The following is a 22261-nucleotide window of genomic DNA, read 5'->3' as shown; positions in this document are numbered from 1 at the left end:
AGAGTGGAATGATATATTCAAAAATCTGAAGGACAAAATCCTACAGCCAAGAATTCTCTACCCAGAGAAAATATCCTTCAAATATGATGGAGAAATAAAAACTTTCCCAGATAAACAAAAATTAAGGGAGTTCATTGCCACAAAACCTCCTCTTCAGGAAAACCCTCATTCCTGAAAAATCAAAAAAAGGAAAGAGGCTACAAAACCAAGAGCAGAGGAGATAAGTAGAAGGACAACAACAGAGAGTAGCAGCTCTTCATCAGAACAGATTAAACCATGGGACGAGAAACAAAGGAAATTGAAGAAAACCAGAAAACAAGACATAAAATGGTAGTGGTAGGCCCCCACATCCCAATAATCACTCTAAATGTAAATGGATTGAACTCCCCAATCAAAAGACACAGGGTGGCAGGATGGATCAAAGAACAAGACCCAACAATATGCTGCCTCCAGGAAACACACCTCAGCCCCAAAGACAAACACAGACTCAGAGTGAAGGGATGGAGAACAATACTCCAAGCTAATAATGAACAAAAGAAAGCAGGTGTCGCTATACTAATATCAGACAAGGTAGACTTCAAAGCAAAACAGATAAAGAAAGACAAAGAGGGGCAGTATATAATGATAAAAGGGACTCTCCACCAAGAAGACATAACACTTATAAATATATACGCACCCAACACAGGAGCACCAAAATTTGTAAAGCAACTCTTAATAGAACTAAAAGAAGACATCAACAACAATATAATAATAGTAGGGGACCTCAACACACCATTAACACCAATGGACAGAACATCCAGACAGAAAATCAACAAGGAAATAATAGAATTAAATGAAAAATTAGACCAGATGGACTTAATAGATATATATAGAACACTTCATCCAAAAACAGCAGGTTACACATTCTTCTCAAGTGCACATGGAACATTCTCAAGGATTGACCATATTTTGGGAAACAAAGCAAACATCAATAAATACAAGAGAGTTGAAATAATATCAAGCATCTTTTCTGATCATAATGCTATGAAACTAGAAATCAACTACAAGAAAAAAGCAGAGAAAGGTGCAAAAATGTGGAGGAATAATTGATCTGCACAAAGATTTTGCTATGAGGGTATTCACTGAAGACTTGTTTGTATTCACAAAATATTGGAAACACTGAAATCTTTATCAGTAGGGGATGATTAAAAAGATGATGGCAAATCCATAAAAGGAATAGTATACAGCTATTTAAAAAGTATTACAGAAGAATATGGAATGACAAGCATGATGTGCATGACATTTTAACTGAGAAAAGAAGGTTAAAAGACACTTGGATGTTTAATAGACGAAAATTAATCTTGTGTATTTAAAAAATAAGAAGTCCTGATCTCTATCCACTTGCCAAATATGCTCTACCCATAGCTACTACCACAGTGAATGGCAACTCCATCCTTCCAATCACTCAGGACAAAACTTTGGCATCATCCTTGATTGTCACAGCCCACATCCAATGCAGCAGCAAATCCTTTGACTCCTCCCTTCAAAGTGTACCCGTAATCTCAGCCTCACCTGAGTCATTGCTATTGTTCTAGTGCCAGCCACCGTCATCTCAGCTGGATGAGCACACAGTCTTCCTGCTGGATTTCTTGCTTGTATGCCTCACAGGTAGCTCTCAACATGGCAGCAGAGTGACCCTGTTAAGGCATTAAAACTCATCACGGAGCTCCTCTGCTCACAGCTTCCAGTCTCACTCAGAGTCAAAGACACTTAACATGGCCTTCAAAGTCCTCCACACTTTGGCTCTCCTGTTACCTTTCAGATTGCTTCTCTTACTGCTTCTCATTTCTTGCTCCCTCGACCTCAAACACACTTCTCATTTCTTGAATACACCAGGCAAATTCTTACTTCAGGGCTTTTCTACTGGCTGTTCACAGATATCTGCATAATTCCTCCCTCAATTAAAAAAGCTTCCAGTCTTTGCTCAAACCTTCTCAGTGACAGCTACCTTGACTGCCTTATTTAATATTTTATCTTGCTGCCCCACCGTGAGCTCTCTCGATCATCTTTCCTGGTTTTACTTTTCTCCTGTAGATTTATGACTTTCTAACTAGCATTTTCATAGATTTATGATGCATATTTTTTCCACAGTTAAACATTTCTGATATTGAGATGCAACTGACAATTGCTCTTGTTTTCCAATTAATTGGCAGCTTTTTTCTTTTATACTGGTGCATAGAATGATGGCACAGCTTACAGTTGATGGTGTGATGGATCACTTGCACAAACGATTGGGATTATTCCCTCCTTTGTGTCCACCCCTCTTTCATTTTGTATCTCCTCTATTTCCCTTCCTGCTTGGTGTCATAGCTTTCTTTGATCAATATATTGTGGCAGGAGTCACAGGCCAGTTCTGAGCCTGGTTCTCAAGATGCCTCATGCACTTCTGTTCTCTCTCTTGGAACTCTGCCTTTGCCATATGAACAATCCAAGCTAACCTGCTGGATGATGAGAGACAAATGGCCCACTTGCCTCTATTGCCCTAGTTGACAGCCAGAAACCCCTGAGAAGCAGAGCTGCCTTGCTGATAGGCAGCTGCTATGGATACATGAGTAATCTCAGAAGAACCACCCAGCTAAGCTCAGACAAAATTACTGTCCCACAGAATAGTGACCTAAATAAGGATTTTCACTTTGATGTGTTTTATTATGCAATAATAGATAACTGATACTGATGGTGTCTGAAATTCAACGAAATACAATGAATAATTTTCTTGTTATTTTAAAGTATATTTTCCTCCAAGTAAAACATAAGTTTCATGACCGAGGGATTTTTTGCCTCTTTTGTTTTACTGATATGTGCGTCTCCTCTGCCTAGAGAGCTCAATGAATACTAGTTGAATGTCTTGCATGGATGCAAGTATAGGATAATCCTATTTTTCTTAAAGACTGGAAGGACATATGCTGAAGTCTTCACTATAGTTAGTGGTGGAATTACAGGTGATATATTTTCTTCTATTGTTTACCTATAATGTCCAATTTTCAACAATAAGCATGCATTCCTTTTATTAAAAAATCATTTTTGATGTACTTAAACTTTGCAACAATAAAATTGTAACTCACCTTAGGGAGTGATGCCTCCTCATTGCACAGTGTAGACTTCAGATATTTTTCTATTCCTGGCATCTGGAATTTCCAGGGTTAATGATACAACCATTTTAACTACCAAGAGAAAAGTATCAAGTCTGAACAACTTCCTAATTTAGGGCTTGGGTTTACTGAAATTGTTGTTACCCAAAATGTTTTCCTGATCTGCTGTTTCAGTTCCATATATGCTAAAATTTAGTTAACACCTGTCCTTAGTGTGAACTGATCACTACAGTTCTAATTTGCAGCTATTAGCACATCAAAATGGTGTCTGCTATTGGAAAATCAAGAAATGAGTTGTGTTTACTTTTTAGTACTCAGGGTTAGTGTTTATTTGTTGAAAATTCTTTCTATATAACTATAAAAGCCAGATTTATACTAACTAAACAAAGCCCTTGGGTTGCAGAGGGTGGTGGAGCTAACATACTCACAACCTATGTGTTCCCTGTTGATGGATGTTCATCATTGGTGAACTTTAGCCAACGTGTAGGCACAACAGTTGTAATTCCTTTAAATACTCTGATGTAAAGATTAGAGTGCTTTATAACAATTGAGCGTTTTCTCTTCTTCACTGACAATCCAGTTGTAATAAGTTTAAGGCATTCTTCCCTGCTCCATCCTTTCATCCCAAAACATTTGTTAAGCACCTCTTCACTTTTAGATGTAGTGCCAAGTACTACAGAGAAAAATGTAGATGAGAGAAGATCAGTTCTCTCAAGAAGCTCTGATGTGATGAGACAGGCATGCGAACACATAATTGCCCTATAGCGAGATGAGTTTTAATGGTAAATAGCTCTAAATAGTACAGTGGTGCACAAAGCACAAATGACCCAGTTTTCTCACTGCAGGTGGAGGTGGGAGTGGTGAGCAAAAGATTCACCAAGATGGGGGACAGCCCTGTGGCCAAGTGGTTAAGTTTACGTACTCTGCTTCAGTGTCCCAGGGTTTGCTGGTTTGGATCCTGGGCGTGGACCTAGCATGGCTCATCAAGCCATGCTGAGGTGGTGTCCCACATAGCAGAACTAGAAGGACCTACAACTGGAATAGACAACTATGTACTGGGGGTCTTTGGGGAGAATAAAAAGGAAGATTGGCAACAGATGTTAGCTCAGAGCCAATCTTCAAAAAGAGAAAAAAAAAAAAAAGATTCACCAAGACAGAGATGTGGAGATGAGCTAGTGGGGTCTTTCGTGATGAGTAGAACTTGACTGGGTGGAGGAGGAGGTACTGGGGAAGGAGAGGGAGAGGGGCATAGGCAGCAGGTGAGGCAGGAGAAAGAGAACAGGGACATAAAATATCTTAATTAAAAAAACAACACCTTTACTAAGATATAACGGTTTGAGCTGAGTGCAGTGGCATTTTGGTGTTTGTTGTCTCCAGTCTCTCCTGGGGCTGACCAGTGGGGCCCAGATGTCATTGAGCTGGAGGGACAGTTGCCAGCTGTGCAGAGGTCCCCTCACTCAGATCAGCAGCTGCACTTGGCAGGACTAGAAAACTCTGTCTCACTTCACATATCATAGAATTCACCCTTTAAAAGTGTATAATTCAGCAGTTTTTAGTATATTCACAGAACTGTGCAACTATTACCACTATACCATTTGAGCACATATTCATCATTTCAGAAAGAAACCCCATACCTGTTAACAGGCACTCCTCACTCCCAGCTGTCCCTCGCCCTTGGCAACCATTAGCCTACTTTCCATCTCTTCAGAGTTGCCTCTTCGGAACGTTTCATATAAATGGAATCATACAGTATGTGGCCTTTGGTAACTAGCTTCTTTCACTCAGTGTGATATTTTCAAGGTTCATCTGCGTTGTAGCATGAGTCAGTACTTCATCTCCTATCATGGCAGAATACTATTCGATTGTATGCATATAGTAAAACATTTGATTCATCTATTAATCAGTTGATGGACATTTGGATTGTTTCCACTTTTTCGCTATTATGAATAACGCTGTTGCAAACGTCTGTGTACAGGTTTTTGTGTGGACATATGTTTTCAATCCTCTTGGGCAAATACCTAGCAGTGCAATTGCTATGTTGTGTGGTAACTCTATGTTTAACATTCTGAGGAATGCCAAACTGTTTTTCAAAGTGGTTGCACCATTTTAAAATCCCACAAGTAACGTTTGAGGGTTCTAACCTCTCCATATCCTCTCCAATACTTGCTATTGTCTGCCTTTTTATTTTAGCCATTCTAGTGGGTGTGGAGTGGCATCTCATTGATGCTTCGATTAGCATTGCCTAATGAGTAAGGATGTTGAGTCTTCATGGGCTTTTATATTCATTCTTCTATCTCAATGTACCTGTCTGCTTAGCTTTTTAATACACAAATGCTTCTCTGGGTTTTAAAAGAGATAACAATTAACTCATTCCCTTTCAACCACAGTCTTATCTCTGGCCTTCCATTCTCAGCCAAAGTTCTCTAAAGAGTTAGCGCTATTTGTCTGGCTTTTTCTTGCCCTACACTCACCCCTCCACAGGCCACCATGTTGCACAGCTCCCGATGGCACCATTCCCTTAGAGTACAATGAGATCGGTGCCCCTCAGAGTAGTGTAGTAGTAGCTGCCCTGCTCCTCACTCCCCACTCCCCTTGCAATCTAGCTTCTAAAATCCATCACTTTTTGGAAACTGCACCTTCTCCATAAGGCAGAGCTCCCAACTGCTCTCTGGAATGCTGAGAATAGGTTAGAAGTGAGCCAAGCTAATGATCGCTTGGTCTTCAGGGCAGTCAGGTAGGCCCTGGGAAGAGAGAGCTTCTGGGGTGGTTGCATCTGGCCCTGGGCAGACTGCCTGGTTACCTCTTGGTATTATACAAATATCATTTTCTACTCTGCCATGAAAAAGGGTTGAGAAGTATTGCTAAAGAAACTAATAACTTCCATATTGCTAAATTCAACAGAGTTTTTTTTTTTTTTAGTCTTCAATGTACTCTCTATTCTTAGCTTTCACAATACAGCCCTCTCCTGGGTCCTTCCTACTTCTGCAGCTGCGGCTTTGTCTCATCTCTTGTGCATTTCCTTCCCTACCCAATCACTATAGGTTGAGGTTCTTCAAGGCTCAGTCCTAGACGCTCTCCTCTTATTCTATCCTCATCTCAAGCATTCTCATCCATCAGTTAGTTCCTGAATGTAGAAGACTAACAGATTTAGGTTTCCTCTGGGCTCCAGACTAATATATCCTGCTGTGTGCAGAGGTCCCTTGGATGTGTCAGTTACCTCAAAAAGAACATGTCTAAAATTCAATTCAGCATCTACTTCCACACCTTCAACTGGCTCTCTTCCGTGGTTCCCTGACTCAGGGAGTGGGAGGGACCATTATCCTCTTCTGTAAGAGGAAACCTAAAATCGTCCCTGACAACTCTTGTCAAACCCCTCATGTTCAAGTTCTGTTGGGAATAGCTCCTAAATATCCATATTCCCCATCTCCACTATCACTACCTGAGCTTTTCTACTCTCATTTCTTATCTGTACTGCTTTCCACTTCTATCTTCTCAGCCCCACCCACTCCACTCTCTACAGTTAGCCAGAGTGGTATGAAAATCTGATCACCCCCTGCTTAAAACCCATCAATTACTCTGAGGATAAAGATAAACCACTGTTCTGCCTAAAAGACCCATCTAGCTTGTCTATCTCTCTGGGTCTCATATATTCCTTTCTCCACACTGGTCAGATTTCAGTCCCTTGGGCTAGCCATGTTCCCTTCCACCTCTGAAGCTTTGCACAAGTTGTTCCAAAAAATGCTCTTTTCTTTGTCCAGTTAACTCCTACTCATCCTCGTAATCTCAGCTCTGGAACCCTTCCTTGACCTCCCTGTTGCCATCACATTCCCCTATTAGGTTCTCCCATAGTACCCTGTGTCTCTCCTTTATAAGACTCATCGCAGTTGAAATGTTATTTGTGCAATTATTTGACTAATGTTTACCTGCCACTAGACTACAAACTTCAGGAGCCAGAGGGTTGGTTTATTTGGTTTTCTATCATATACTTAGTACCCAACTGGTTCCCAGTGCATTATAGGTGCTTAGTAATTATTTGTGGAGTGAATGAATGAATGAATGCCATACTAAGAAGTTTGCAATTTATCTTTTGGGTTTCATTGAAAGAATATAAATGGAAAAATAAGATTATTTGAATTGTAAAAAGAAAGCTCAGCCAGCAGTTTTGAGACAGAATAGGCAAGTGTTGAAAGGACCAGTTTGAAACTGTGACAACAGTGCAGTTGAGAAATGATGAGAATGCAAACCAAGGCAGTACCAGAGAGGTTGAAGAGCAGAGGATGGGCATGACGATGTTTAGAAGGTAGACTCCATAGAACTTAGTGATCATTGAGGTGGCTGCCTGGTTGGAGACGAGCGCACCGACTAATCCAGCGTATATAGGACACTGGACTTGTTTGTAGCAAGAGAGAGTGGGCTAGGTTTTGGATTTGATGGGTTCGAGGTCCACATGAGACATGCGGGGGGGTGTCTAACAGGCAGTCTTACATTTTCAGCCCTTTTTATGGTGGCTTCTTCTCAGTCTCTTAACAAGCTCCAGGCTCGCTCTTTTAAAAACAAAACACTTGTTGGAGCCTTAGCACCCTTGATCTACTCCTCCTCTTAACAAAACATCTTCGAAAGGGCAGGGGACACATGCTCTGACTACATGCGCTTACCTCCCGTTCACCCCTCTGCTCTCTTCGCATCTCCGAAACTGCTTTCAATAAGGCTTCCAGAAATCAAATCTAGTGCACCCTGAGAGACTGAATATACAAATGAACGATGCCAAACTATATACAAAAATAGAACTTTGGCCAACAACCTGCAGCAACCAGGTCAGAAAACCAACCCCCTTGTCTACAAGGAACCACCCGGGAAGCCACCCTGCTGTAGGTCAGACTTGAGGAAGAACCAGATTGCTATCCTCAGTGACAATTCAGAAACTAAACAATAACTTATGTAACAATCAGCCCCAAATGGCTAGGACTTGATTAATAACTGACAGCTTCCCTATTTTTGTCCCTGCTTCCAATTTAGGACCAACCAGAGAAGCCAAATATGCATCGAAACCAACCACATGGGATGCCCCGCTTCCAGATAGCCCACCTGCAGATCCCTGACGCCAACAGCCTCCAGACAGGGTACACCTGGAGCCTGCCCTTTTCTACTCTAAAGCTTCCCCACTCCTCTGCTGCCTTTGGGTCTCTGCCAAAATGCAGGTGATGGCGGCTGACTCCCTTGCTGCAGCAAGCCCTGAATAAACAGCATTTGCCTGTTCTCATTTCATGGGTCTTTATTTCCACAACCCTTCACTTTTTATCCTAGGAGGTCACTCAGCTGCATTTAACACTACTCATCACTCCATCCTTGAAATCACCTCTTTCCTCATCTCCTGAGCCCCAACTTCTGATTCACGGTCCCTTGTGTCTATGACACTTTGCTTCCTTCAGGATCTCCTCTGTTAGGGGCCTCCAGGGTTGCTTTCCCACTCCTCCCCTTGACTCACATTCATAGCTCTCCTTGGGTGATGACATTCATTCTTTAAGGTTTCAACTACCTTATGCTCTACTCCCAAATCACTGTGTCCAGCCCCGACTTGTTCCTGCTGGTTGTCTCCTGCCAGATGCTCCATAATCACCTAAATTCAATGTATTCAAAACCAAACTTGTCCCCGACCCCGGCCCAGCATGCTCCCCCTCTCCTCTTGGCTCCTGTTAGTCATACCACTCTCACCAAATCACCCCGGTGAGATAAATGGATTCTGCTGATTGATTTGGCCTCTGAAATATTTCATCAGTACCTTTCCTCTTCTTTATTCCTGTTGCCACCACCGCTCCAGGACTCCACTCTCTCTTCCTAAAATACTACAAGAGTCGCTAACTAGTTTTCCAGTTGCCAATTTTGTCCCCTTTCAAACAATCCCCCGCTCTGCTGACAGAGTCATCTTTTAAAAGCATAAATCCCAACATGTTATTCCCTACCTAAAACCCTTTGGTGCCTCTTCATTACTTAATATGACATACAAGGACCCCATCATGTCCTCCTCAGTCACATTTCCTGCCATGCAAGACTTTGAACTTGATGTTCCAAGCAGAGACATCAGCCTGTTTAGACCTCGGAGCCTGTGCAACGATGTGAGTGTGTTCCCAGGTGGTTTCACACCTCCAGTGATGCTTTCACTTGCATCCTCCTAGGTGACCTATGGTCCTAGCTCAGAGTCTCGAGAGAACGTTTATGGAGAGCTGTTTGAGGCGTGTGAAGACATCTCTGCTCAGGTAGCTACTGGCAGGAGGACCATCCCCAACTGAATCAGCTGTGATTCAGGAACTCTGGAATTCTCTTTCTTGAGAGCCCTACTTTATACTTGGCTTTTAGGTATGGCTGAAACCAAATGGAGGAAAATATGTGCTTTCCCAGGGGAAGGGGAATTTCAAACTCTTGCTCTCAGAAGTTTTCATCTGCAGCACGTAGTTCCTGCTTATACTTACAAATGTGGCCCTTTCCCTCCTGTGACCCCATCACCAGAGAAGGGGCACTGTGGGCCCCCTCTGCTCTCCAGAGACACGGGAAGCATTCCCAGCAGGCATTCTACTGTCAGCCAAACCAACAGGAAGAAAGAAAGTCAATATCAGAGGGCAACTGGCTGATTGTTAAAGCTGGGCCTCGTGTGGAGGAAAGATAATGGTCTGGTGATTTCACACGCAAACATTTTTAAGATGCCAATAGCCAGCAGGCAGCCTTTCACATCCGATATCTGTGAAGAGCATCAGCATTTGGGGGAAGGCAGGCAGACAAGAAACGCCTGCCCTGGGCGGAAAATATAGCAACTTGGATTGAAGAAAAGAGCGCCTCATTTTCCAAGTGCCAGATTGTGCCTTCCTGATTTATGGCAAGACTTTCGAGGCTGACGAGTCAAATCTAAAGTTACTGCAGCTGCCTCGCGTGCTTGTGGCAAATGATGAAGTGGAAGACGGTGTAGGAGAGTAAACAGAGCTCTAGGAGGCTGGCTCTGGCCAGGAGTGAGGTCCCACGTCAGAGCTGACTACAAAGACTGACACTGTGGGAGAGGGAGGGTGGTCTTCACGGCGAGGACAAGATGCAAACACTTCGAAACGGTGAGGCTCCCTGCAGCAGGAAGCTGGCTGTGCTCTCTGGTGCAGGCCCATGTTTTTGAATCACTGTGCCACATACACACACACATAAACACATACCCACAAATGTACATAGACACATACACATGGCGCACACACACACACACCACACACACACATGTACACACACCCATACATATATAAACACATACCACACACCACACCACACACATACATGCACACCCACATCCACCATACATATATACACACATACATGTGCATGCATACACCCCCCCCACATACACACACCTCATGCACATACATATATACACATATAGTACACACCACACTCACATACACACCACACATGCATACACATAGCACATGTACACATATGCACACACATACACACCATACACATATGTGCAGCATACACACATGCACACTCCACACACGGAAACTCATACATAGATGCACATATGCACACACATACGCACTTTTAGGATAACTAGATAGTAACGCCACTGGGAACAGTAGTAACCACACCCGTGCCCCTGAGGCTGTGAAGTGGGGAAGTGAGCTTGCTAACTCAGAGCGGCACAGAAGCAGCAGGGGTGCGGCGTCTGAGCTCTTAGAGCTAAATCCCTCTCTACATCACAGGTTGCCTTCATGATGAGGCATGAGAGTTACTGCATTTGGGATACTTCTCAGGATGTATTCACGACCCTACAGGGCAGGAAATAGCAAACAGCCTATCCATCAACGGTGCTTCTGACTTCCTTGAAATGGTATCTGTTCCTCTAATAGGGCACATGGCCTCTCTTGGAAAGCTAACCTTCTTGGAAATGATTCCCAAATCTCCGGACTTTAAGAGGCATGGCGGAGGCTGAGGCCAGAGTTTGCCCAGAGGCCAGGCTGGATTTAGGGCCACATTAAGGAGAAGTGAAACCTTGGGCATTTACGCTGGAGAAGCCGCATGGTTCTTAGGCAGCAGACGCACCTCTGGGGAGGAGAGCAGGTTAAAGCCTGGGACTGAATACGTTCATGTCAGGGTTTATGTGGCTGTTGTTGCTAAAACACCAACGAGTGGAGCTGGGCACTTGGAGGGGACAGGAGCCTGTGGTAGGAGGACTGACTTGGCACTGCAAAATCCTGGCCTCTCTCTCACCCGGAAAGTGCAAGCCCTGTTGACAGGTTGAGGACAGAGCTGAGTTGGATAATTTTGAGTGTGACTAATAAGACTGGTCCTTTAGGCCAAAGGTATCCTCTGCTACTGTAAGCCCTGGTCACTGCCTGCTGGGCTCCGATTAAGAGGGGTCCCTGAGGCTCTCGATCGGCTGCTACTATGGAGAAGTGAGGCTCAGTAGTGTCTCAGCAGCTTGCTCACCAAGGCTGGCGGGTCTTTGCTCTCTTTTATGAATGCATCCCTGGGCATTCTGGAGACTCGGTTACCCAGGGGACAACTGCTTCCCTGATTTTCTCCACCACGTTTGCCCTCGGCATCTTTTCATCAGATAGTTTTGGTGCAGTCATGTTGAGAGAGGAAGGCCCTGGTGTGAGAGGACCTGACCGGCGAAGAGATTAAGGCACACATATCTGTCAATAACATTTTTGCAGAAAAGCCCACCAAAGTGTGGGCAATTCAGGACAACCCACAAAACCACCAGGCAGGAGAAGTACCTTGAGCAAATCAGTGGATGCAAGGGTTGGAATGAGGCCTCTCTCCCATCCCGAGCAGGAAATTTTCAGTTTTCCAATTTAAGAAACCAAGGTTAACTGTTACCTTCCTCTACAGAGGAAGTGGAAACAATGGAAGCTATCGATGAAGCAAAAATGGTTTACTCAGCAGGAGAGCAGAGGACCTAGAATACGTTGTTAAAAAAACGCGGAAAACAGAGGGGACCGTGTGGAGAGAGGAAATTGAAAATGTCTGGGTTGGTTTGGGCCTTAACTTAACCTGTTGAAAATGAAAGGATATTTCACATTCCGAACAATGTGCCTGCAATGACAAGTTCACCACTTAATCAGAAGAATCCAGCAAATTAATAAGTAATTCTGATGGAATAACGAAACCTCTCTCTTGTGGAACATTAATTATCACCCTGCTGTAGGGAGAGGTGACCATGTGGATTTGTCCAAGAAGCAGGAAGGAGAGAGCTATTTCCAGGGTCAGTGGATTTCTCTTTTCTTTTTCTTTTTTTTTGCAGAAGTGAGGCAACATAGGAGAGAAGAATGTGATTTTCCCTTGTGAACCATGAGCTGATCAGCTTTGTGAGCAGGAGATTCTCCTCCTTATAGGAACGGAGTAACATACATGTGGCCGGCTCCTTTGTTTGCACAGGGAGGCTGCCCTCTGCTATTGTTGTGAGGGAGCAATTAGGATCCATGTTATTTCAGGAAGTGTCTCTAATGCCCTCTTGACAGCCATCCACCCTGCCCCACATCCTCCTTAGCCAGCCCTAGGGATCTGGCATCTGGGCTGTTTCACATTTAAGTTTACCTACCACCTTCCGAGCACACACAGCAAGGAGAGGGGCCAGTCCCCGTGCCTGTTCTCTGGCGTGACAGCTGAGGGTCCGTGCAGCCCAGCTCCACAGATGGCACCCTGGCCTCACTGGGGCTGCCTCTAAGCCTCCATCTTACCAATTCTGAGCCCCTCCATCATGTTCTCTAAGTATAAGTTCCCAAGGCTTAGACTACTTTCCTCCTTCTCTTGGCTGATTCCTTCTTATCCTCACTCAGGGACACCTTCTCCAGGAAGCCTCCTCTGAAAATCTCCGCCCATCACAGTTAGATGATCTTCCAAAGCACTCCCAAAGTGTCCCATGCTTTTCACAGCCCTGACCATACTGGACAATGCCTCTCTATTTACTTGTTACCCTCACAGGACCTTGGGCACGGGGAGGCCAGTGGTTAGGTCTTTTATCTTGTGACCTAGGATCAGACAGAGGGACTGGCACCTGATAGGAACTTGCTAGAGATGGAAGTAGACGACTTGCCCTAGACGGTAGATGGGGGAGAGGGTCCCCCAGGCTGAAGTTCCCTTCAGTAGTGCAGGTTCAGGGTATGTCCTTCTGGATGGCGGGGAACGGGTCCTCTGAGGGGATCTTGAAATTCAAGGAGAGAATGGATAGTGAAGTGTGGGAATTAGAACATTCTTGGGAAATGTCCCACCTCCTGCTTAAAGAAATGCACTGATGGTGCCCTTGATGGGATCTTATTATTATTCACCATATACAGGTGGACTGCTCACCTGCTCAAAGAATGTGGAAGAGACCAAAAGCCATGTTAATTCCACACTAAGGTATGTTCCACGATTCCCAAAGAGCATCTCCTGGGACTGGTCTTGAGGTGCACACTGTGAGACAGCAATATTTTTTCTTCCTTTTAAATTCTCCAAAAGATACACTAGGTCCTAAGACCACAGCAACTTTGGTCTCAGTGGCTTTTATTTCCTTCCTCCTTCCCACCCTCTCCTCTTTTGTTCCCTTCCTTTCTTTTCTTCCTTCTAGGGGTTTTCTGAGGTGACATGTGAAGCATTGTAATAGAGTGGGCCACAAATGTGTTTGCATGTGACTGATGGCTGGCCTGCAGACAGCCCACACAGTCTCCACACGCTGAGAGGGCCAGTCTTGGGCTGGTAGGGATGCTGCGCCCCTGACAAACTGGTGTTCGGCCATCTGTGAGTGATAAATCAGGCACCTCGGCCCATGGACATCCAGATTAGAAGATTTCTCACCAAATCTCAGATTCTTAAGAAGAATTGTGTCTCGTTCATCTTAGCCTCCACAGAGTATCACTCGCAGTAGGTCCTGGATAATGCTTGTTGAATATGTGGACATAGTTCAGTATTAGTCTATGTAGAGTCTAAAACTGCATGCTAATTACAGATGGCACAGAGGACTCTGGGAAGCCTTCTACCTCAGAGGCCAGGAGCCGAGCCAAGAGTACCACAGGGTGTGTGCACCATTGAACAGGCAGATGGTAACCACACATCCTCCAGCGAGAGAATCCAAGTGGCCATAAACACAAGGTCTCACTGGACGTGGGTGTCTATGTCATCTGAACTCTGGATCAGGAGTCTCAGAATAAATGGCAAACCTTTCTAACTAGAGATACAGTTTCTTGCCTTTTAAAGTCTCCTGATCCATAGTAAAAATAGAACAGACAATGGAGTTTCCCTTTTCTTTTCTAAGCCAGAATGAAGTGCCTTCCGTGTGGTTGGCACTTACTCAAGACACATTTGAATGAATGATTTGGATGTGCAGGCAAGCTGGCAGGGACATCTGTCACAGTGCTGACGGCCAGTGTAGATTTGGCTGGTCCAGCTGGCTGGGCGGGGTTCCTCCTTTCCCTTGGTGCTCCTCCCAGGGCCCAGGCAAAGGGGCTACCTTCTAAGATAGAGCAAAGCCTTTCTTCTATTTCAGGAGATGTTAGAAGAAATTTCCCAGGATGCTTATCTGTTTCTTGCTACCCGTTTACCTCCATCTGTATAACTTCCTTATCTGTACATAGTAAGTCTCACCTTTCCAACTACCAATCGTTCAGGTTGTGGAAGACCTTTCCCAATTTCCTTATGTGGCGACTTTATCATCTTCAGCCCCAGACTGCTGGTGTTTGAGGTGTCTGTGTCAGGACCCATTTTTCTGATGGCAGGTTTTTGGCGGAGCTGCCAGCCCCATAAAACAGGGTAATGGTCCTTAGGAAGCAATCACTTAGCTATTGTTTCACAGCAGTTGCCCTAAGAGCCTAGAAAGGACCCTGCGATTTCACTGCAGAGGAGCAAATGGGAAAACAGCAGCCGCAGCCACAGCATGTGGATGGCAGGGGAGGTGACTGCAAATTTTACAAGAGCTTGGCGATATTCTGGCACCTTCCTGAGACACCAGGGGACCTGCAGTCACGTTTGCTGGCTGACTTTTCAATCTCCCAGCATAGAAAAGAACTATATTCCATGGTACAGTTTTACAGTTTTCTCTAAGGTCAATATTGCATGTGGAACGCCTGATGGAAAATTGGTATAAAAATGGCAGCTAATTACAGGTCAGTGGATAAAACAACACTCTTCTCTGGAAAGCCTGTGCACATAGGTTGAAGGATAAATAAGGCTGAATGGTATTTGATTTCTTTGTGTTTATCCAAGTCACTGGCCCAGGCAGGAAGGTAACATATGAAAAGGGACATTTTTCGAATAGTTGTTTTTGAATTATGCTCATGAAATATACACTCTGCTATGGAGGACATGTGGGAAAGCTACACTCCGAACGCATGACTAATTTTTAAAGCCCTGCATAGAGAGAATTCTCCCCAAGAACACAGCTGGGTTATTCCTTCGCGGACTGAATGTGTCAATTATGACTCGAACTAGAATGAAATTTTGCTCCATTATGACAATGTGAACTGAGGATTGGATACTGCAGCTAGGGGGTTACGTAGTAGTTCATACACCAAGTACTATTATTTTATTAACTTTAAGAACATGTTTTACATAAAAACAGGCAACATCAAAAAGCTCAGTTGATAAATGAACATAATATATCACAGATGATTTCATTCCACATTAACCTACATTTATTAGCTTAAACTGAGAGATTAGGAAAAAAATTAGATCTCATTCCAGCTTTAATCATGGATACAAATCGTTTGAAAGTTATTTCATTAAGATTCTGAAAATCAAAGATTAACCTATGCCATCTGATCCATGCAGCAATTGATAAATCCAGTATTTTCAAAGGAAACATAGATTTTTTTTTCTTGCACCAAATTGAAACCTTTCAGAAACTTGTTTAAATGCATCAAGTTCCGAGACCACCTTTTTAGTATGCATGAGCAAAATACTATTTAATTTCACACTCAACTAATCCTTTAATAATTTTCTTTCAGCCAGAATGAAAAAGGCTATTATTAATTTCCTAATAAAATTAAAAAAAAATAGTTATGGAGGATATGACTCTAACCTTGGACCAGTTTCAATTTCTTTTTATTTTTTCTGAGAATACATCAAAGATTAATGTCAATGGCAAGTGAGAAATTGTCCCTAGAGAACTATTCAAGGTCTTTTTCTTACCACATTTGACTGGACTGGAATGAATTGACATTATAGCATCTTTATCATCACTTTTAAAATCCTACTTCCTCTTAATACCAACAGTGAAGGCTGTTAGAACTATTATTTACTTTAAATTAATAAAGTATATCACAGACAAAAATATACAATTTTACATTAAAGCAACATTAAGGGTCTCACTTCAGTTGACCAAAACAGAAATGTTGAGGAAATTTACAGGTATGGTTTAACTGTAGAAATCGCTCTTCCTTTAGGGAACAAGAAGGAAACTGGATCTCTCCCTTGTCTCCAAGGGCAAGATATTGCAATCCTCATGATCAAAACACCTGCCAGTTAGCAGCTCGCTCATGGAAAACTGATCACATAGCTTCAGTGTCGAACGAAGTCCAACAACAACAACAACAAAAACTAGAGGGGGAAAAAAAAAACCCACCCCAACCAGAGGCATTCTAAGCCTCAACATTGAATTTCCTGTTTCCCACCAGTTTCCGACCCTTAATGTTACTGGATGGATGGTTGCATATTTGAGATGATTAAAAAATAAAAGCCTGGCTTAAAAGCACCTCCTCCCTCAGTATGTAATTACATACAAATTAAAGATTCCTTCTGGCGGTCCTGGGGACCCCATTTGTTACTGTTTCACATATCAGCACCATTGCGCCAATTTTGAAAGCACATTTGCAGTGATCAAATGTTTAGGCTGTCCTCAAGTTTTGTTGATTTATTTGCCTTTAAACAAAAATAGTGTAAAGTATGTTAATTTACTCTTGTCATATCTGAATTGACAAAAATGTTAATTTTGGAAGTGCTTTTAATCACTATTTTCCCCAACAGACTAGAATGGCTTCATGAAACTTGATGATTAAATAAAGAAATTCACATCTCCAAAGGAAGTATCTATCTGACCCTCTATCACCGCATGCAAAGTAAGCGTCTGTCTGAGAGTATTCTTCCCAAACTCCTAGTGGAAATGGCAGACAACATGCAGGAAAGGCTAACCTTTGAACCGACCAACTTCGAGTTCTTTAAAAATCTTCGGACAAAAAAATCATGTTAGCAGTTTAAAAAATCAATGATTTACAAACTATAGAAAAGATATGTTATCTACAATATATGCCAGGTAACTCATTTATTTCTTTTTAAACCCACATCCAAATGAATAATCACATTAAAACTACCATCTTGAATCTTGACGCTTTCCAAAATTCTGAAATTACGATGAAGGAGGGGACATACCAGATTTCTGCGTTGTTCTTTTCTCGGGAGAAATTGGGCAGAGAAGAGAAGGGAGGGAACCTTCACTCTTTGGTACAGGCCCGCTAGAGCAAACTTCAGCCTGGGGCACCTTTTTATGGTCAAATTAAAAACCTTTGAAAATAGAAGTTTACCGTGGAAATGCTGACAGATCCTTACCCTGAGAAGGGCTAGCAGGCAACACAATAATATTAAGAACGCTCTCCCTCAAGCACAATCGCACTTCAGCGTGGGGATAGAGTTGTCTAATGGGCGCCCTTGGCCAGCAAACAACCGTGATTTAGTGCATGTGAGGCTTGGTCACACGGTAGCTCCATGACCCTCTAAGCTAAGCCAATTTTTCTTTTCTTTTCTTTTTTTTCCAATTGAAATATGCCTCAAAGGGTAAAGGATTGCAATTTTAGCCTTCATTCATGGATATATTGCTTTCTTTCAACAATATCTGACAGGCCTGTTAACCACCACCCATGGGGGTGCTGAGCAGGCTGCAGGAAGGGCTCACTGAATACAAAACACCAAGCGTTTTCAGCAGTTTATTCATATTTTTTTCTCTGCTCATTTTAATATGCACCACGTGGAAGTTAGATGAGGGCTACGGTAAGAACATTTTCAATAACTGAAATCTTACTTTTCCTTCTAACGATCTGGAGCAAATCACATATTCATTGATTATGACGAATAAAATGATTTCCGCTACAAGGTTGAGAAGAAACGTGTTCATCAATACAAACAGTTCTCATCTACGGAGATGATTTACACAATGCATGTAATGAAGGAGTTCTTCCTCAACTAGTCTACTACTGAACAGAAAAGGTGAACCTTAAAATTCCCTTCAAAACACCATATGGTTGGTCATGTATCAATAAAGGAAAGATAGTCCGCATCACCAGGCCACCACCATAATGCTGTATTAAATACCAGAAAAAAAATATGGAAACACTTGTGGCAATGATTAGATTGATAATTACAGAGATACACTGCCATAATGGTACATATTTATTCTATGATAAAGTGAAATAAAAAATAAGATCAATTTGGTTATAGAAATTCCTTAAAGAACACCACCACTTAATTATTTCAAACTTGAACTATCCCAAGAATGTTGTGAAAAAAATTAGAAAGCACTGGCAGAAAGCAAAGCAGTCTGGATACACCAACGTAATCAGCATGCCTTGTGCTTGTCTGTTAACCCTCTGAGTACATCTCTGACATTCAGTATTTCGATAGCTTAATGCTGAAAAGATTGCATTCCATCTGATTACTCAATATTTCTACTTGACAGGTCACATTCCACTGTTTATTCAGCATAGATCACTCAAATTCTACAGCGATGCGCTGGGATCCCCATGCTGAATGGGCCCTGCATTCTTCGGAGCTGCCCCTCTGCAGTGTGCTGGGAAATACTCCACAGCTTCACACGGTCCACGGTCGCCCCAGACTTGAATGGAAAAAGGACTGAGCCATGCATGTAAATTCTGTACACTAGATGCTGTAGCAAAACATGTAATGCCTACAGGAAAAGCAGTAATTCAGAGAAAGAAAGGAAAGTGACAATCTCCTGCAGGTAGGTCTCTGCCCATAGGATTCTTCATATTCACACATTTAGAGTTGAGGCCAAGCTATATAGCTACTCCTTGGTCTTACTTAGGATAGTGCTTTGCTTTATAGTTCTAGAGAAAGCAGCAATTTCTGACCCGTTCAGGACACTTTACTAGCATGAAATCTACCTACACACCAACAACCTTCTGGTGTTCTGCCCTCCCCCTCCCCTCAAAAGACCCAACTGATTTGTGCTACTTTGTGATGTTGTGTGTTATCATCTCAGAACTCTCTAAAAGGGGAAAAAACTCTCAATAAGTGATCTACTGTTTACATGTCAGGACCACACAGACCAAAGAGAGAAATGTAAGTGTGGAAGAGTAAAAAATTGGGGGGACTACATTGCAAAAGTCATGACATGTTGTGATTTTAAAGTGTCTAATAATAAAGACCATAGTCTCTGAGTTGTAGAGTAAAATGCAGCAATTGAAAACCAATGTGTATTTGAAAATAAAAAACTGACTATAGACAGGTTATACACAAATTTCAAGACTTTCAGATATGGAAGTATATTCAAAACAGAGACAGTAAGGGCTGTTCAGCCATCCAGATGCAAATTTCACGAGACATCATTCACTGGTTGTCTCCTGGATGACAGAGCTGAGCAAACCTTAGGAGGACACTTGAGTTGGGCCCCTGCCTCCAAGACACATGGCTAGCCTCCTCTCTAAGCATTGCAGTGACGTACAGGAAGGGGCAGGCCCCGATTCTGAAATGAGACACATTCCAGAAGAAACTCACTGGAGACACAGTGCAAGAGAGAAAGATCTGGTAACAGGAGTGAAAATACAGGTCTCAGGTAGGACTTGGCCCAAAGGGAGAAAATCATTGTGCCTCTGGACAGCTAAAGACAGGGGTATAAAAAGGTCATCTTAGGGAATGGAAGTTTTATCCTCTTCTTCCTGGGAGACTATATGTAGGTAACCTAAAGGTGCACATGAAATGATCTTACCAGTGGTTTACCTCCTCAAAACCCATTTTTAGAACATTCTGGATTGTTTTCCCACTGTGCTTTCTCCTTGGCCACCTTGCAAAGCACTTGCCTCTAGTCCCCTGTGCCCCAGTGCTCATGTGTATGGATTTCATACTCTACGCGGATTTCACACTGAAGACTGCAGTGCATGAAAAAGCAGGTGAGAAAAAGAAAAGGATCTTGTTTCCTCTTTCTGTTTGAAATTCCAGCCCTCTAGAGCACCTGGCAATTTATTGCTCTTTTCCACCAGTTGTTTTTTCCTGTAGATGTCTCGTACTGAGCAGGCAGACCCTCACTCACCAAGCACAAGACAAGGTATGGTGACTTCCCGAGGGTCTGTGCTGGCACTAGCAGCAGCTGATGTGGAAGCAGCATTTCTGGGGCGTCATCAGCACATCTTCATATGGAGACAATTTAGGGGAGGGGGCACCATCTATTTCCTGGGTCAGGCTGTCTGGCACAGACCCAATTCCCTCCACTCGGGATGCAGGACTCAGGGCAGCTGACAGTCATACCTCTAATGAGAAAAGTCCCTTTTGTAATAGGATTGTGAAGAAGAAAGAGGGGTGCTTATGCCTAAGTTATAAACCTGCCATGTTCTAAACCCACAAAAAAGGACAAGCAAGATATTCTAGATGCCCTTCTTATCTGGACATCTCAGCATCTAATAACACTCCTTGATCTGCAGCAAAATCAAGAAACATGTGCATATACATCCAAAGGCCTGAAAAATTCCCCAAGCATTCTCCATAAAATCCGATGCACTCAGAGGGTTAACATGTGCTATATTACATACTGCAGATCCTAGCTTGACAGGATGAAAACATTCATTGCCTCTATGTTTAAAAAAGTTGCAAATTAGCCTTAACCCTTTGAGGACCGTAGTAGCAGCAAGTTGCCATCTTCACACACAATAATGTGTCACCATCTCATTCAGCTACAAAGGGAAATCGCTACAAAGAGACCAGAACACACACTTTCGGTTCTGCCATTCAAGCATTGAGTGCTAGATAGATCAGATGAAACTGTTTTACATAAATTTGGAAAAAAAATCTCAGAGTCTCAAAGGGTTAAGCTAGGACTTGGAGTAAAAGGGTCTTATTAAAAGGGCGAGTTTGGGGAGCGAACAGTCTCGGAGGAGCTTGGGGAGTAGTCTTCCGATTCTGAGTTGAGTTCAGGCGGAGTTGGCTGTGCCTTGTACCGGCTCCTCACATCCTGGTTGCGTCTTCGTCGGAAAACCTGCCTCTCCTTATCAAGAGCGGTGGTCTAGCAGGGGCATAAAATGAGAAAGAGGACAATTAGGCCGAAGGAAATGGCAAAAGAAAACTCCGGAACTTTCTGAGGTCAGAAAAATATGCTGGCCAAGATAACCGGTCCCTTACGGCTCACTTTTGTTGACAACAGTCACCACTGTTGGGGAGCTCTCTGCTCCCCCAGATGCAGCTCCTAAAAGCACCTGGTCATGACATCAGCAGGCACAGGCAGGATGGATGATGTCGTGAGTTCACCTAGCTCCAAATCTATTACCCTTTGGTCGCTCCCAGGCTAGCCAGAGAGCCTTTGGTAAATGGGAGTCCCAGGCCCGTGCATCCGACACATGAGGATGCCAGACGTGCCTCGTTCATCAACATTCAGCTCAAGGCAGCTGTATAATAAAGACGAAAGGTGATGAAGTTGTCAGACATGGAAACAGAGCCACCAGCTCATCCAGTTATTTTAGCACCTTCTCATTCTAAATTATCTTATTATCTGTTGATGAGGGAGTGCGGCTGAATCTCTGGGAAGGATTGGTTTAATTTTAATGAAACGAATGCCTGAAATTGAAAATTGCTTTGAAGGCAATTAAAGCAAAGGGAAACCTTCCCACGCATTTTTTTTACTTTACAAAGTTCATTTTCATCATACTATGTGGTAATTCGTGAAACTGAGATTCAATTTCCTAGGTATTCCAACTCCTGGTCTCTATGCCTCATTTTCCTGAGGAAACCTTGGATGATCTCCAGGATGTGCAATCCAGCCATAGCTCTGGAAGTCATTATGACATCAGAATTGGGAATGGCGTGACTTCATTACAGATTTAATGGTTGTGGGGAGGCACGGGGTCATTATAGAGAAACCTTACACAGAGAGCAGAGGACAGGTACAAAGCCTGAAGAGAAATACAGAACAC

The 22261-nt window shown here is 43.1% G+C and overlaps 1 protein-coding gene across 3 annotated transcripts in view; it reads right to left on the bottom strand.

Annotated features, from left to right (window-relative positions):
• Nucleotides 1-15699: 15699 nt before the first annotated feature.
• Nucleotides 15700-22261, bottom strand: part of DCLK1 (doublecortin like kinase 1) — a 320917-nt gene continuing 314355 nt past the window's right edge. For all 3 annotated transcript variants that reach the window (XM_046664669.1, XM_046664671.1, XM_046664670.1), the window contains one exon: nt 15700-21357. In XM_046664669.1, the coding sequence (XP_046520625.1) occupies nt 21193-21357 (165 nt within the window). In that variant the 3' untranslated portion in view covers nt 15700-21192. The remainder of the gene's footprint in view (nt 21358-22261) is intronic.

The sequence above is a fragment of the Equus quagga genome, chromosome 6, assembly GCF_021613505.1.
Source record: "Equus quagga isolate Etosha38 chromosome 6, UCLA_HA_Equagga_1.0, whole genome shotgun sequence".
NCBI classification, from domain to species: domain Eukaryota; kingdom Metazoa; phylum Chordata; class Mammalia; order Perissodactyla; family Equidae; genus Equus; species Equus quagga.
The sequence above is the reverse complement of the archived record's forward strand: the minus strand, read 5'-3'. Positions and strand labels throughout refer to the sequence as shown.